The sequence below is a fragment of the Kogia breviceps genome, chromosome 5 (assembly GCF_026419965.1).
Source record: "Kogia breviceps isolate mKogBre1 chromosome 5, mKogBre1 haplotype 1, whole genome shotgun sequence".
Classification (NCBI taxonomy): Eukaryota; Metazoa; Chordata; class Mammalia; order Artiodactyla; family Physeteridae; genus Kogia; species Kogia breviceps.
The window spans coordinates 45,262,946-45,280,009 of NC_081314.1; the positions used below are offsets into that span (position 1 = coordinate 45,262,946).

General features: G+C 41.9%; 1 protein-coding gene across 9 annotated transcripts in view; it reads left to right on the plus strand.

The window, feature by feature from the left end:
- Positions 1-17,064, plus strand: part of SCHIP1 (schwannomin interacting protein 1) — a 799,100-nt gene that overhangs the window by 737,210 nt on the left and 44,826 nt on the right. Inside the window, exon 1 of one of the 9 annotated variants that reach the window (XM_059064989.2) lies at positions 8,971-9,308. The exons of 7 other annotated variants lie outside the window; for them this stretch is intronic. In XM_059064989.2, the coding sequence (XP_058920972.1) occupies positions 9,279-9,308 (30 nt within the window). In that variant the 5' untranslated portion in view covers positions 8,971-9,278. Of the gene's footprint in view, positions 1-8,970; positions 9,309-17,064 lie in introns of those variants that run through there. One more of the 9 variants, XM_067033921.1, reaches the window with a different exon arrangement.

Below are 17,064 nucleotides of genomic sequence, written 5' to 3' on the forward strand. Positions count from 1 at the left end.
GACTCGCATTTGGCATGTGAAGTGGGGAGGGGGGACAATCACATGGACTGAGCCCTCAACCTATGGAATCTGATGCTATCTCCAGGTAGAGAGTATCAGAACTGAGCTGAATTGTAGGACACCCAGTTGGTATGCAAGAACCTGCGTTTTCATGTAGGGAAAATCCCACCTCCACATGAATTGGAATTGGTGCCAGAATCCTACTTGGGATATGGTCCAGGAATGTGAAGGACCGCACTACCTGAGTCTTGGGTTATGCACTATTTACATATCCAGGCTTTCTGCCACAGCCGCCTTCCCTGTTGATGATATGGTTACAAGTCAGCCTGGAGGTTGTAGAAGGGAAGCCCAATTAGACAGAAGGTGTCTGCCAATGACACACAACCTGCTTTATCAGAGACACAGGGGCAAGTCCCTCAGGCTCCCTCTGTAGCTTACCCCCTCACCTGATAAGCAGCTATGGGATTGTATTTCTTGGGCAGAGGACACATAGGGCCAGAATGGGTGTCACCAATGGGCAGTCAGTGTACCATCTAATGAATATTGAGTGCCTAGTGGTTATTTAGTGTGTCATGAGTATTAGGTGCTTCTTTAGTCTTTCCATCCCTTTCTATGCTCAGCTTGATCTAGGTCTAAGACATCCAGTTAACTAACTTCTTTTTTTTTTAATTTTTATTTTATTTATTTATTTTTCGCTGCATTGGGTCTTCATTGCTGCACGCGGGCTTTCTCTAGTTGTGGCGAGCGGGGGCTATTGTTCATTGCAGCGCGCAGACTTCTCATTGCAGTGGCTTCTCTTGTCACGGAGCATGGGCTCTAGGTGCGCAGGCTTTGGTAGTTGTGGCACATGAGCTCAGTAGTGGTGGCTCACAGGCTCTAGAGCGCAGGCTCAGTAGTTGTGGCTCATGGGCTCTAGTGTGCAGGCTCAGCAGTTGTGGTCCACAGGGCTTAGTTGCTCCACAGCACGTGGGATCTTCCCGGACCAGGGATGGAACCTGTGTCCCCTGCATTGTCAGGCAGATTCTTATCCACTGTGCCACCAGGGGAAGCCCTTAACTTACTTTTTAATACTTCACATCTCATGAACTCTGCCTCATCGTCTAAATCTTGCACATTTCACTGTGTCTGACGAGTCACTACATATTCATTATCTATGCTTAACACAGCTTATAAGTTTCATCTAGCCCATTTGTTTTTCTTTTTTGGAATTAATCAGCATTACTTGAATATTCTCAAGTGATACAGCAACACCTTCTACAAAATATCTTAGAAGAGCTTCCCCCACACTGGTCCGCCTCTCTGATTCCATTCTAGCCAGCCTCCCAGTCCTTGAAGTCTTTGCCATCTTTCCTCCTTCAAGGACCCAATCAAGATACTCACCCATGTGTGCTCCTGCATCTTTCTCCATCTCCACTACAACCTCCTCTTTACTCAACATTCCTTTGTGATTTCACTGCCCATATCTTCGGTTCCAAGGCTGAATGAAGCCCTGTTACATGATCCTGATCTAACTTGTCCAGGACCTGGCCCTACCAGTTATTTCCCACACACCATAGTCAATTTCTCCCTTCTTGCTGGCTCCTTCCCTGTTGCCCACACAGATGTTTGGATCTCCTTATCTTAAAGACCAAGCACCTCTCTGATTCCATTATACACTCAAGCTACCGCCCCAATGCTCTAATTCATCCACAACCTTCTTTACAGACTGCTCTCTACACAGTCCCTCAACTTCTTAACCACTTGTAACTTGGCTTCCACCCCTGACACACTAGTATTCTCTCAAGGGAAACTGATGACTTCCTCACTGTCAAAACTTATGGCTTTTGGTTGTGTTTCCCTTTCCACCTGTTAGTCTTTTCTGCTTCCCTGCCGTATTTGAAGCCATGGAGCTCTCTCCTCTTGACTCCTCACTCTGTTGGCTTTCCTTCTCCTCTCACCTTGTCGGCCACACCCCCTTTGCTTCCTCATGCCCTCTGAATGCTGGTTTTCACCCAAGGGGATTGTCATTTTCTATTGCAGCTAAAAAAGATCACCCCAAACTTAGTGACTTAAATCAATATACATTTATTATCCTACAATTCTGGAGGTCAGAAGTCCCTAATGAATCTCACGAACTAAAATCAAGGTGTCAGCAGGGCTGCAATCCTTCTGGAGGCTCTAAGGGAAAATCCACTTCCTTGCCTTTTCCCTTTTCTAGAGGCCTCCCACATTGCTGGGCTTGTGATCCTTCCTGTGTCTTCAAAGCCAACAACGCTGGGCATAGTCTTGCTCAGGCTGCCATGTCTCTGGTTCTTCCTCTGCCGCCTCCTCCTTGTACCTTATAAGGACCCTCGTGATAACATTGGGCCCGCCTGGATAACCCAGGATAATCTCCTCATCTCAGGGTCAGCTGATTAGCAAGCCTAATTCCCCTCCCCCACCCCCAGCCCCCGGATTGATGTACCCACCACCGTGATGTCTTTGTTTCTGATCAGTCCTTTCTCTACAATCTCTCCCTTCATCTCATCCATTTCTGCAACTATCCTCTCCCCGCAAAAGACCCCCACGTTCTATCTGTTGACCTGACTTCTCTTTTGAGCCCCAGTTGCCTCCTGCACCTTCAACTCAAAACTTTATGGTGAAAAATAAAAGGGGGGAGGGGTGGGCTGTGACGAAGTGGGGGAGTGGCAGGGACATATATACACTATCAAATGTAAATTAGATAGCTGGTGGGAAGCTGCTGCATAGCACAGGGAGATCACCTCTGTGCTTTGTGACCGCCTGGGGGGGTGGGATAGGGAGGGTGGGAGAGAGGGTGATGCAAGAGGGAGGAGATGTGGGAGCATGTGTGTATGTATAACTGATTTAGTTTGTTGTAGAGGGAAAACTAACACACTATTGTAAAACAATTATACTCCAATAAAGATGTTAAAAAAAAAAAAAAAAAAAACTTTATGGTGAAAAATAAAAGACCTCATTACTGCAACCCAATCCCTCAGAATCAGTTCCTCCTTCGAACTTCCTGTTTCTTTTCACAGCACCAAGTTTACTCTGGCAGTGGTCTCGAAACCTCATGACCCCGTGTCCTATTCACTCTTCCAGGTCAGATCACTGGTTAGGTGCTGTCAGTTTGTTTTTCACAGTCTCATGGAATACATTCCTCTGTCTTTAACTTTCCATTCCCACTATCATCTCCATCCTTCAGGCCTCTCTTTATTCCTCGGACTGTTGATATTGCCTTTAATTAATTAGGAGAAGGGGAAAAAATCCATTTCTGTTCCTTTCCAGGGCACCTAAGAGCTGTTTTACATGTTATTCTCATTTTATCCTGTCATCAACCCAATAAACCAGGAATTAACATCCTTAGTTTATAGATGAGGAAACTGAGGCTAAGAGCAATGAAGTCACTTTCTGAAAGTCATAATCATGTATTCTTTCATTTAAAAATACTGAGAGCCTATTATATGCCAGGTATTATTCCAAATGTTGGGGATAATAGCACTGAATTAACCAACCATGATCCAAGTTCTAAGGAAATTTACATTAATCTAGAAATAGATAAGACAGACATTCAAGAAGGAAACAACCAAATGAACAAGATTATTGCCGTCTCCTGGCTAACCTAGCTAAGAGGTCTCTTGCTCTCCTGAATTCCTAGTGAGCAAACAACAAAATCTCTTTGGTAGCACTTAACTCATTCATCACTCTATGCAGTCATTTGTATACTGCCTTATTTCCCTTACCAAACTCCTTGGGGGCAGACACACTTCCTCACGTGGCACATGATAGGAATTTCTTTCAACCACAAGGTTGTACGAGTCAAAGGAGACGTTGGGAAAGTACTTTGTAAACTGTAAAGCCATTTTCTAAGGTTTGTCGTCATTGGTGACTCTGACTGTGATCTTCTTTGGGCAGGTTATTCAAGGACCCGATTCCCCTTGATGTGAACAGGATTAATTTTCCTCATAATTCCTTTTCCTCCCTTGCCTGGTAAAGAAGCACAACATAACGCTATATAAAATGTCTACCTGCTTTCCACAAATTCCTAAGGAAAAGCTTAAAAGTTATTGCTTAAAACAATGACTTTCTTGCTCATCTTCCCCACCCCCAATAACTTCATTTTTCCCCAATATTTCATTACAAGCTGTTTCAAACTGAAAAGTTTTTAGGTGAATCTCCATTTATGCACCATACAGATTCTGCAATTACTGTTTTACTAAACTCCCTTCATCAGCAGCTTTCCATCTATCCATCCATCAATTCATCTCATTTATTTGATGCATTTAAAGAGTTGCAGACATCCCTCAGCCGTCCCCTAAATACTTCAGCTGCATATCATTAACCGGATCTTTTTTTTATTCTTTTGAGGTAAATTTTACATACAATGAAATGCACAAATCTTAAATGTATTATTCAATGAGTTTTGACAAATGTATACTCCTCTGTATTTTGCGGTACGCGGGCCTCTCACTGTTGTGGCCTCTCCCGTTGCGGAGCACAGGCTCCGGACGCGCAGGCCCAGCAGCCATGGCTCACGGGCCCAGCCGCTCCGCGTCATGTGGGATCTTCCCGGACCGGGGCACGAACCGGTGTCCCCTGCATCGGCAGGCGGACTCTCAACCACTGCGCCACCAGGGAAGCCCAGTAATTCATTTTTGAAACTGTATTCTCAGATGACCTGCAGATGTGACTTTTTAACCCCTATATTTACTACCCCCCCAAAAAAACCACCTTCATTCTGTTGCTATTTCAAAAATTTATTTATTTTAATCTTTTTTTTCAGTGTTTTTGAGGTATAATTGACAAAATTTTTATATATTTAAGGTGTACAATGTGATGCTTTCACATTAATATACACTGTGAAGTGATCACCACAGTCAAGCTAATTAGCATTCATTACCTCACATGGTTACCTTTTTTTTTTCTTTTCACCCCTTGCCCCCTCTCCCTAGCAACCACCTGTTTGTTCTCTGTAGCTATGAGTCTGTTTCTGTTTAGTTATGTTTGTTCATTTGTTTTGTTTTTTAAATTCCACATATAAGTGGAATTTATGCAGTATTCCACAGTGGAATACTGCAGTGGAAATCATGCAGTATTTGTCTTTCTCTGTCTGACTTATTTCCTTAACATAATACCCTCTAGGTCTATCCATGTTGTCGCAAATGTCAAGAGTGCCGTCTTTTTTTATGGCTGAGTAATGTATATATATGCCACATTTTCTTTATCCATTCATCTGTTGGTGGACACTTAGGTTGCTTCTGTATCTTGGCTATTATAAATAATACTGCAATGAACATAGGGGTGCATATATCTTTTTGAATTAGTGTTTTTGTTTTCTTGGGGAAAATACCCAGAAGTGGAATTGCTGGATCATATGGTAGTCCTATTTTTAATTTTTTTGAGGAACCTCCATACTGTTTTCCATAGTGCCTATACCTATTTACATTCCCACCAACAGTGCACAAGGATTCCCTTTTCTCTACATCCTCTCCAACACTTGTTATTTGTGGTCTTTTTGATGACAGCCGTTCTGATGGATGTGAACTGATATCTCATTATGGTTTTGATTTGCATTTCCCTGATGATTAGTGATGTTGAGCATCTTTTCATGTGTCTGTTGACCATCTTCATTCTGTTGCTATTAATTGCCACAAATGAAAAAATATTTTTCTGGATTTAAAGACATAATAGTTTGATTGGTGGCAGAAATAGGATCATTAGCTTAATGAGGAAATGCTCTAATATTTCTTCTTTTAAAACATACCTTGGATTCGGATTTAGATTGAACCACACTGCAACCTCCCTCTTACCTTATGATGGATTTTGATTTCAAGGCCAGCCTACATTGGCTCAGTCAAAGGGGGTTTATTTCTCCAAGTCTAGTGGCCCTCAATTTAGCATTTTTTGTGTGAACACACTCACAAAGAAAATCTGAAGGTTTGTTTTTTTTTTCCTCTTACTTTGAGGCCTTTTTGCTGCTGTTGGACGATTTATGTTCTTGGGCACGTTACAACTCTCTTAGGCCTCAGTTTCCATATCTGGAAAATAACAGTTTATCTCTTGAGGTCCCATCTAAATCTGAAATCCAATACTTTTTATGGGAAGAGAAGTTGTGAAGACCTGAGAAGAAAAAATAATCTCTATGCTACATAGATCACACTTAAACAGTTCATCAATATTTTTTAGTCCAAAAATAACAAATGTCACTGTAGCTTGGTAAGTTATTCTAGCTTAAATGTTCTTGGAACAGCTGGTTTCTGTTTAAAGTTTTTTGTACTAGCAAATCATAGTTTAAATTATAACACAAAGTCCTTTCCAATGAATGACTGTAAAGGGAAGCTTGCTTGACATATTCCTTTTTCTTTTTTCTTTTTATCTTGTTTATACCTCTTGAGAGGTTTTTTGACAGGATTTAGGATACAATTGTCAGAAATCTGTTCTCCCCAGAGCCACCTCTGAGTCACTTCCACTATTTATGGAACAGCAACTGTGAAGAGTGGGATCATGTTTAGGCTTTTTTTTTTTTTTAAAACAACACATGATAAGTGTCTTTAGGAGTTTATGTAATATATCCCAGAGCCTTCAGTTTTCAGAAGAGAACAGAGTCCAGGAAGCAACTTCTTAAGCCTTGTATAGCTTGAAAGCATGTTCCCAAGCCTTAAGATCATAGATTGTCAAAGTAGTAACTTGGATAAAGTTTTAACAGCTTTTCAAGTAAAGCTGTTCTGTCTTGGAAAGTTGGGATTGTGTTTTATGTTTGGCATAAAATTTCCATTTGATCTGATTTGCTACCTTGCAAAAGGAACTTTTACTTCGGCTTACTTTTCCTTGCACATACTTCGGATTCCAGAGCCTTCATCTGGGCAGTTGTATAGCAAGGCACTCCACAAAGAAGTCTGTCTCTGTCTCTGTCTTGTATGGATTACTCAATAAGGAGGGATGAAATTTTGGATGGGGATATGTCACATGTTAATTCCTTTCACTAAAGAGTTTCTGTCCTCTTTTCTTCATCTTCTTTTTTTTTTTTTTTTTTAATAAATTTATTTATTTATTTATTTTTGGCTGTGTTGGGTCCTCATCTCTGTGCGAGGGCTTTCTCCAGTTGCAGCGAGCCGGGGCCACTCTTCATCGCAGTGCGCAGGCCTCTCACTGTCACGGCCTCTCCCATTGAGGAGCACAGGCTCCAGACGCGCAGGCTCAGTAGTTGTGGCTCACGGGCGCAGTTGCTCTGCGGCATGTGGGATCTTCCCAGACCAGGGCTCGAACCTGTGTCCCCTGCATTGGCAGGCAGTCTCCTAACCACTGCGCCACCAGGGAAGCCCTCTTCATCCTCTTTTTAAGAAGACTCATAATCTAGCTCAGGCTTCTGTTTCATTTATCAAGCTCTCATTGTACCACCCGCCAACGAACAGGCCTCAAAAGTCTTGCACATGTCAGGTGGCCTAGCTCTCTCCTAGATTCCAGGGAGAAGGCCCGTGAGCTTTGCAGGGTGCATGTCCAGAGTGCTTTTTCCTTTGAACCCATTGGACCAGTGCTGAAATGCCAGCCTGTGAGATCATCAGCTGGGCCTTTCCTGCCACCTTTCCACTGTCCTAACCAGGAAGCTGAAGCCAGGCTTGTGACTGTGTCTCTGGGGTTGAACTCAGAGGGCCAATTTTCTCATGTCAGAATCTCAAATCACGAAAATTAAGAATATGTAGAAAAATAGGTTTGTTTCTTTCCAAGAAGCAGAGATGTTATAAAATTTAAAATATATCACCAAATATTCCTAACGCAAACTCTCATCATTCCTTAAGATCGAGCTTGATATGAAAACTTGTCAAACATGTTGATTCCATTCATCGGGCAAAAAGTACTTGTTTTTCTCCATTAATAGCATAATGAAGACTTTGCAGTTTTTAGTAAGATTATTTAAGAAGATAGATAGATATAGCTATACCAAAATAGCTTAAGAATAATATCTCTATTGAATTTTTCTTATTTGATGGTTTAAATTCAGTCAAGATTTTATTGAATACCATTGATTTGCTCAGAGCCATTTTATTAAGAAATAGCAAGATGAGTTGTCCTATGGCGACTAAGAAATATAGATAAGAAAATTTTATTGTGTTTAGTTTTTAAATTATCTATCATTAAATTACTTCACGAATTTATAAGCCTAGTCGTTCCTCTTTATATATCCTAAAATCCTAGAACCACCCTGAATTATTTTAGAAATTGGCTCCTCTTTTTACCAGAGACATGTATGGTCCAACTTGTATGTCCTTTGATTACTATCTGAAAGCCCAGAATCCTTTCCATTACTGTCTCTTAGGTGGAATGGTCTGTCTCTAGAATCATATTGTGATATATTGGGGGTGTCTATATATTCAAGTCACAGCATTGACATATATATATGTATATATATATATATATATATATATATATATATATATATAGCCTTACTGTCAAAAAAACACTTGCAGTTTGGTTTCCTTTTCATGAAATGAATGAATTATACTGACTTTAATAAGCTCCCTCCCTAAAAAATTATAGGAAAATTATTTCATCTTATTTCTGTTTGACTTAAAAAGCATGCTGATAAGAGCCAAAAATAAGTGGGAAATCAAAAGAATTACAGAATAATAATTTTTTAAAAGAATGAAGGCCCTCCTTTTAGTTATAAAGTTGACAAACACTTCAGACACTCAACACAGAGAACATCCCTTCAGTGTCAATATTCAGAATGGATTGTTTTCCCTTTCGCCTGTTAAAAGTTATGAAATGATCCTTAAGGCCTCTTGTTTCATACGCACCATGCAAGCAGCATCTGTGGGCAGGATGGATGATGCCGGAGGTTAGAAATGTTCAACTGCAACATTGATTTGTGTCTGTCTCTCTCCTTCTCCCTCGCCGGCCTTTTTCCCTTTAATGAGGATTAGAATGTTTCCACATCAGTTAACTGCCTTCATAAAGCACCAGAAGGTCACACCAGCCCCAGACTGATCCTTTCCTTTGTGCCTATAATATAATTGGCTGATTGTGCCAGTGATGAGCGCGCCCCCTCCCCCAGCCCGGTCCTAGCTCCATGTTTGTAAGCCTCACTGCTGCTTTCCGAGGAGAGCAGCTCGGCTCGCTGCGCGCTTCCCGGCACAGGCAGTGCCACTGCGCAGGTTGATCAGCGAAACAGCATCCATTTTAATCTGCGGGGAGCCCCTGCCTTCCCAGGGCTTGCTCTCCGCCAGTGGATGCTCCGTGCTTTCCCTCCGCAGCTTCGCTGAGCAGTCTTGTTTGGGGTCTGCGCCCTAGGATGCACTGAGATGGTACATCAGGAGAACTGTTCGTATCAGGTAAGATTTAAAGCCTGATTGTGAGGCCGGCATCCTTTGGGAGAGGAGGCCTTCCTCTTCCAAAGCAGCAGGTTGCCTCTTTCCGGATTTTCAGGGGATTTTGCCATCCTCCACTCCTGGCCTTCATCGCATACAGTATCTGAATTGTAATTAGATTTTCTGGGGAGTAATGGGGCAGAAAACACGGCTTCTTTGGCCTTTAAAGCATATGTGAAATCCAATGAGGTGATCTGTGCTTTGCACATTCTGTATGTCTGTGCAAATGAGACGAACTGGTTTGAACTGTAATTGAATTTCAGGGGCTTTGGAGAAGGAAAATCTATCTGGAATTTCACGTAGATAACAATGAAAAATACGATTTTTGCTCATTGCATAGGGTTGCGACTTGCTTCACATACAGTTTTTAGGATTGTCTTGAAGGAAATTATATAAATAGGAAGTAATAATTGATGATCTAAGAATTTTCAAAAATTAGCTGACATGCACTTGACGTTTAAAGTTGCTCTTGTATGTCTCTCCAAACTTATTTTTACTAGTGTGTTGTTTTAAATGACTAGTAAATAAGAATTAAGGTACCAACGTGCATAAAAAACTCCAAATAGAAAAGTTTTAGTAATACGTACTCATCTGTGTGTTAATTTGCTCTCTGGAGTTTTGAAGTAAACACAGATGATTTCAGAAGACCAGTTCTAGAGTGTGGCTGGACTGTGGAGGCAACATTGAAAGTATCCTCGTTGCAACGAGAACGTTCTCAGAGAAATTGCTCTTTGCAGCAGCAAGCATGGCTAGTCCAAGTCCTGGATAGTTAATATCAGGGTATCACTCAACTGACCGAGTTTAGAAGCTCTAAGAGACCATTTCTCTAATCTAACAATGCCTCTTCCTTGTGTGAGGTAGGTTACCTGAGACCAGCAGGTGTTTCTCATAAGGTCGGGTTTCACAGTGGTGAATATATGCAGGCAGAATAGTACATCTCACACGACTCAAGGCAGTCGTTTCTCAGCTAAGTAATGTGTGCCTAGAAAGTGTATTTATCCACTTTTTCTCTGCTTAATAATTGGAATTTTGTAACTGTAGACTTGTCTTATAGTATTTTTATTTTATAGTACATTTAGGGCCATAGATCCTAAACATCAAGACTGTGCTTCGTAGGAATTCTTTCCAAGAGAAAAGGGTCATGAGCTGAGGAAACAACCAAAACTTACACAGAATACAGTTTGGGAGCATAGTGTCAACATCCATGGAGAGCCTAACCTACTTATGGCATGGCTACAGGTGATTAAATTACTATAATAATTAAAATCATTTTTCTGCTCAGTTTTCAGAGATGCTATTTAATTTAATTTTTGAAAAGCAAGATACTATAAGATTATTCCCTATATCTTTTCATTAGGTTGAACATGGAATCACTGGTTTTACAAGTCAAAAATTGGTCAAATATCAGCAACTTCATCTGAAGAGGAGAGATTTTTTAGCCTACTGCTTCCAGAGGAAGACAAATTGACTTTATTTTATATGAACTACAACATATAACAGTTGTTATGTGTTCGATAGTTTTGAAGTATGTATTGCTTATTTTCACAAAATTACATGCATTAAGCAGATAATAATAGGCAATAGATTCTGCATCTCCATGGAGTTTTATAGGACTATCTTCATGTGTATGTTCTTTTGAAATGCTCTCCCTTTATTCATAACTCAGCATAAACAAAAACATTAACCTTGAAACCACGTCTCAATCCTACTTAGAAACCTTAGTTTTAGAACCCACTGGACACCATGTGCGTTTGGATTCAGAAAGGGCAGTTTCTCTAAGTGCTTGGCTTGATGTCGTCATGGTCAGTGGTGATATCGAGAGTTTGATGTTTGTTTGTTTTTTTTTTTTTTTGGTGGTACGCGGGCCTCTCACTGTTGTGGCCTCTCCCGTTGCGGAGCACAGGCTCCGGACACGCAGGCTCAGCGGCCATGGCTCACGGGCCCAGCCGCTCCACGGCATGTGGGATCCTCCCGGACCGGGGCACGAACCCGTGTCCCCTACATCGGCAGGCGGATTCTCAACCACTGCGCCACCAGGGAAGCCCGAGAGTTTGATGGTTTTCAGTAACTTCCCCTTTCCTGATGAAGGCTTATTTATTTATTTATTTACTTGTTCTTAAGGATGATAATGTAGTGGTTAAAGAAAATTCCTCAAGGCTAGCATCTTAGTGAGTAGAAGGAATTTATTTGTAGGACTGATTTCTTTCCTCCATAAATGTGTACCAAGGTTTCTTAATGGAGAGCCCATGAATGGGGCTTCAGAGGCCATTCCCCTCAAACTTACTTGGACATTTTGGTGCACGTGTCTAGATATATATTGTTATTACTCTTGTTACCATCATCGTCATCCTCAGAGCAGTAACGGCCTCCTAACTGGTGCTGTTCCTGCCCTTGCCCCCATTCCATAGTCTGTTTTCAACAAGTATCCAAAATGATCTTTCAAGACCTAAGTCAGCGTTTCCCTGGTGGCGCAGTGGTTGAGAGTCCGCCTGCCGATGCAAGGGACACGGGTTCGTGCCCCGGTCCGGGAGGATCCCACGTGCCCTGGAGCGGCTGGGCCCGTGAGCCATGGCCACTGAGCCTGCGCGTCCGGAGCCTGTGCTCCGCAACAGGAGAGGCCACAACAACAACAACAAAAAACAAACCTAAGTCAGAGCCTGTCACCCATCTCAAAATTCTCCTCCTCGACATAAAAGCCAATGTCCTCCCAGAGCCCCCAGGGTCTTACATCACCTCACCCCTGATTCCTCTCAGAGTCCTCTCCCACATCCCTCTCGCTCCATCCCTTCCTCCCCTCCCCCCCATGCTGGCCTGACCCTGCACTTGCTGCCCCTCCTGCCTCACATGTGCTTCCTCCAGGTACCCTGTGTAGGGTTGCAGATTTAGCAAACCATCTGCAGTGTTTGGGGCATGTTTATAATAAAAACTTGTTCCCTGTTTACGTGCAGTTCAGATTCACGCGGGCATCCTATATTTGTCCTGTTGGTAACCCCCATGGCTTTCTCTCTCACTTTCTTCAGATCTTTGCTCAGATGTCACCTTCTTGTGAAGGCCTTCTCTGGACTCACTACGTCAACTTCCAACTCCCCAGCTCTATCCCAATATTTCTATTACACTTGAATTTTATGTTTGGCATTCATCACCAGCCATCAGACTTTTACTCCCTTGTCTGTTTTCTGTCTCCCTCTCCCCATGGAAGCTCCATGAGGGCAGGGATTTTTAGGTGTGTGTTCATCTGCTCTCCCAGTGCTAAGAACAAGCTCTCAAATAAAATGGATGGATGGGCCTACTGAACATAAAATTGATTAAGAAGAAAGACACTGTAAACATTCTGTAGCATTGTGGTTTGTTACGTTTTGATGGCCACTGGGGTGACTTTACACTATTCCTGTTCTAACCTCCTACCATTAATCTGCCCTGGTTTCAGTGTTTGTGGGTCAGATTATCCCCTTAGTTCTTGTTACTTTTCTCATCTGTGAAATGGGATTTTTCCTAGTTAACATCCTGGCCTGAGAGTTGGCAGGTCCCTGCCAGAGGCCACCTGTTTGCATAAGCAAGTCAGTTACCATGAATTAAGGGCCACTTTCTCCCAATGCACATAAAGGGCTCAGTGAAGATTATAAGCAGCCCAGGAAAACCATGCATCACTTCACTTCCCAATTGTTTATTACTGATATGTAGAAGTATAGCTGATTCTCATGTATTGCTTTTCCAAATAGATGACTGTTTTGAAAGAAAGAGTTTCACAGCTTCCAAGAGCTTGAAAAACCACTGCTTGAGGTGGGTGAATGCACTGTGCTTTGAACAACTTAATCCAAGGAGGGATGATCACAGAGAAATGCTCAGGCAGAATTTTTCATGGTTGTTTTGTTTTTAAAGGTTCTCACATTGTCATCATCTTCGTGTACTTTCCTCCCTCCCAGGGTTTACATTAGCACAGAGGTTACTGAGGCATGTGTTGTCACTTTCAGTTGTAGCCATGTTAAAAGATAGAGCTATCAACCTCCATTTTCCAGTCTTGGGAGGAAGCCAGTCTCTTCAGGAAAGAGCCTTGCCCACAGCTTCAGGCCTGGCAGCCTTCAAGAGGCCAGATTCTTCTAAACGATCTCTGATAGAAAGCTTTGAAATATCATTAACTTGAAAGTACACACTTAGGTCAAAGGGTCCATTTTGCTTAAAAACTCCCAAGTGTTTTCTTCTCTGTTCCTGCAGTTAGTTTTGGAGACGAGATGTGAATGTAAAGCCAATGACACGCTTTTATCCCTTTCTTTCCATTGCTTAAATTCCCTTATCACCACCCCAGATATAAACCACACCCTCACGTTCTTGGCTACCATAGGAATGGAGGAGAAAGAAAGTAAAATGGTATGTGCATGACCCTCGTCCTTTTCCTCCCTTGGGAGCATAAAGAAACTCTTCTTCAAATACACACCTGGTCATGAAAAAGCAGAGTAGAAATCTTTGATGCTTCCCCATTTTCTTTAGGATAAATTTCCAACCCCTTTGTATGGCAGTCAAGGCCTAACCATGATCAGAACCCTGAGCAGAAACACTCCTCCCTCCAAGCCCCATACTTCTGCCCCCAAACTGCCATCAGTCCTTTTTCTTTGCTGTGATGCCTCAGCCTACAAAGTCTGCCACACACACACACCTGCTTCTACCTGTTGCAAGCTGATGTACTCTGAGGCTCAAGTGTCACCTCCTTCAGGAAGCTCTCTCCTTCTCAGTGCATTTTGCTTTTACTTCTGTTAGAACCAATTTACAGCTAGTGACATATAAGTCTGTCTCCCCCATTAGACAACAGGCTTCTTGAGAACAAAGACCTGATTTTCATTTCCTGCCCTGCAAACAGAGTATGTGTTCAATAAATGTGTGTTGGACTGAATTGCGTCTTCTGCAGTTGGTGCTGTTTGAGTCCCCAGGATGAGGATTTTGCATCATAATACCAGAGAGAAGCTCAGATCTGTGCACTGCAAAAGGGAGTTGGTGAAACTGATCCTGGTATTCCTTATACCTGGCTTACGAGCCTCTTGCCCAGTTGCCAGCATCCCATATGCCGAGATGGGAGACACAGTGCAAAGAAGAAAATGAAAGAGACAGACACCCCCGCTTCCCAGAGACAATGCCTTAAGAACACACCTCCATACCTACTTCTCTTTCACCAAGAGAATTTTCCCAAGGTGAACCTCATGGTCCATCCCCAAGTACTTTTTCAAAATACCTGGGGTCATTTGAGGCAAATACTCATCCTCAAGCCACCTTTCTTAATGTGTTGAATTTTGCAAAGTTTTCAGAAATCTTTTTACCATATAGAGGGATAATTTTACCGGCTCCTGAAACACCAGATACCTCTTGGACAAAATGTTTCAGCCCAATTGAAGTGTCATACACAGCACATAGAATAAAAGATGTCGTATATTGGTCTCAAATGATAAAACTAGGGATTATATCAGTTTAAATAGTACATTAAAAATTCTTGCTGGAGAAAGTAGTAAACAGCCCTTCATGCCCAGATTCTAGTGGGTTATTTCATGGTTAACAAAAGAAAGGAAATAGAGTCTGTCCCTATTGACACCAGGGCAAGGGAGGGCTCATTTCCCAATTCCCTCTTCCTGTGAATGAGAAAACAAGGTATCAAATTTGACTTCATTTAAGATTCCACTCAATTTAAGCCTGGTTTCATCCATAGCAGGGAAAAAATATATCGACCTAATGGAGAGGGGACTTTCAAAGCATTTAGTGCACTATTTGATACAGGCTTTTAAATATAAGTTCAATGAAAAATAAATACATAAAGTTCAATGAAGTTATTCTTCTGTCTTGTTCTATAGATTTTTATTTGATTGGGAAATTTTTTCCCCCAGGGTTAAGTGCTGAAGAATACTTTGTTTTCATTGTTTTGCCTGGTTGGGGTATAGCTGTGTTTTGCCTGGTTGAGATAGTGTGTTTGTCTGAGGAGAGAGTTACATATCCATCACCTTAAAAATTAAGAAAATCGTTCTGGATGTAAATTCGTCTGCACTTGTTTTTAGGCTGTATATCTGAAAATCTAATGTTGTATATTTTTTACCACAAAAGGAGCACAGTGATAGGTGCCCAAATGGGGGAAAAAAATCATTTTCACAGGATTTCAGTATGGGCCTGATCTAAAATAGAAATTTAGTACAAGCACATTATTCCTATTTAAAGTAGCACTGGGGGCCTCAAACATCACGTTTTAGACATCAAGCGATTCTAAGAAATAAATGTGCATATGTATATTTTAAGCCAAAAGTCTAGTATTTTCTCTTGGAAAGGGGCTGGGGATAGAGGAGGGGAAGGAAATGGAAACGTCACTATGATACATATCAGTGCATGCATGATTTTTGGAGAGTAGAGACCCCACCTTCACACACACACACACGTGCGCACACACACACACGATCTTAAACTAAGATTTCACATGCAGAAGCTCAACATCAATAGCGCCGTATTCTATCATTTATTTATATTCTCTATACCAGGGGAAAATTTGAAATCTTGGTGTACTTAGTATTCCCCTGGGCACTATCTAGAAGCATCAGAAATTACCAAGCTTCCTGAAATAGAAAGTACTTTGACAAAATTGCTTGAATTCAGAAGAAAACAACCATCTAAAGGCCTAGTGACAATCAGCGTAGGAGAGCCATTAAGAGGGAAAGAATGCTAAGAACACAGAAAAACATAATGAGGGCATTAATCCCGGTCTCCCTCGGAAGCTGTGCGGCCATCATCCAAGAGACTGCAGTTGAGTTTCTTGTACTCAGGTCTTCAGCTGGGCAGAAAGCTTGATGTCTGTGGTGCTCAGTTTTTCTGATGTGGGTCAACGACTGGCATTCTGTCTCCTCCCAACACTTTCACCTCCTCCACTCCATGCTCCCAAGGCCATTAGTTTAACTTTTTAAACCTACACTGAAAAGTCCATTGCAAAATTGCACGCATACGTTTGTGGTTTATCTAGCTATCGGTATACCTTAACTGAAAAGCAAAGCAAATTTAGACGAACATTGCACAGAAGAAAATAGTTTATTTGAAAAGAGATTATAAATCAGGTGTCGGTTTGTATAGCACATGGAATTTGGATATTAAGGTGGAAGGAAAGGCGGTAGGAGGCTAAAAGGTTAATCAGGATGAAATAGTTTCCATCAATAGGAATAGGAAAATCTTTTGACAATGCATAAGTGATTTCCCTGTAATGCGGTCGGTGTTCTCACAGTCAATAATTTCCACCAGTGGCCGATAATGATCATTTAAAAGCATTAGCTCACATGAGCAATGCACCTTGCCGTTCAGATCATGGCTTGACAGGAAACTGAAGCTCTCCATTCTAGTCCTTGAATTTCAGGGCAGGGGGGTGAGGCCCTTTCAACCTCAGGGACTGTAAGTGGCTCTGTGTGTACATTTTCTAAGGGGAAGCATTAGTATCTGGGCCCATGTTTTGCCAGCACAGTTCATTTTAGAGAGGGCAGCCGTAGAGGCAGGAACCAGGAAAAACTCTCTATAGGAAAGACATGCATGACTGTTATCCACTTGTTTGTGCGTAGCTGCTATAAAACCACCAAACATTATGTTCAGCTCAAGCCTTTGGAGGTTGTGTTCTGTTTTGTTTTTTCCTTTCCTGCATTCATTTGGACCTCTTGGAAGTGAAATTAATTACAGAATTGATCCCAGGCCTCTAAAGTCAAGATCTTGCCACCATGCC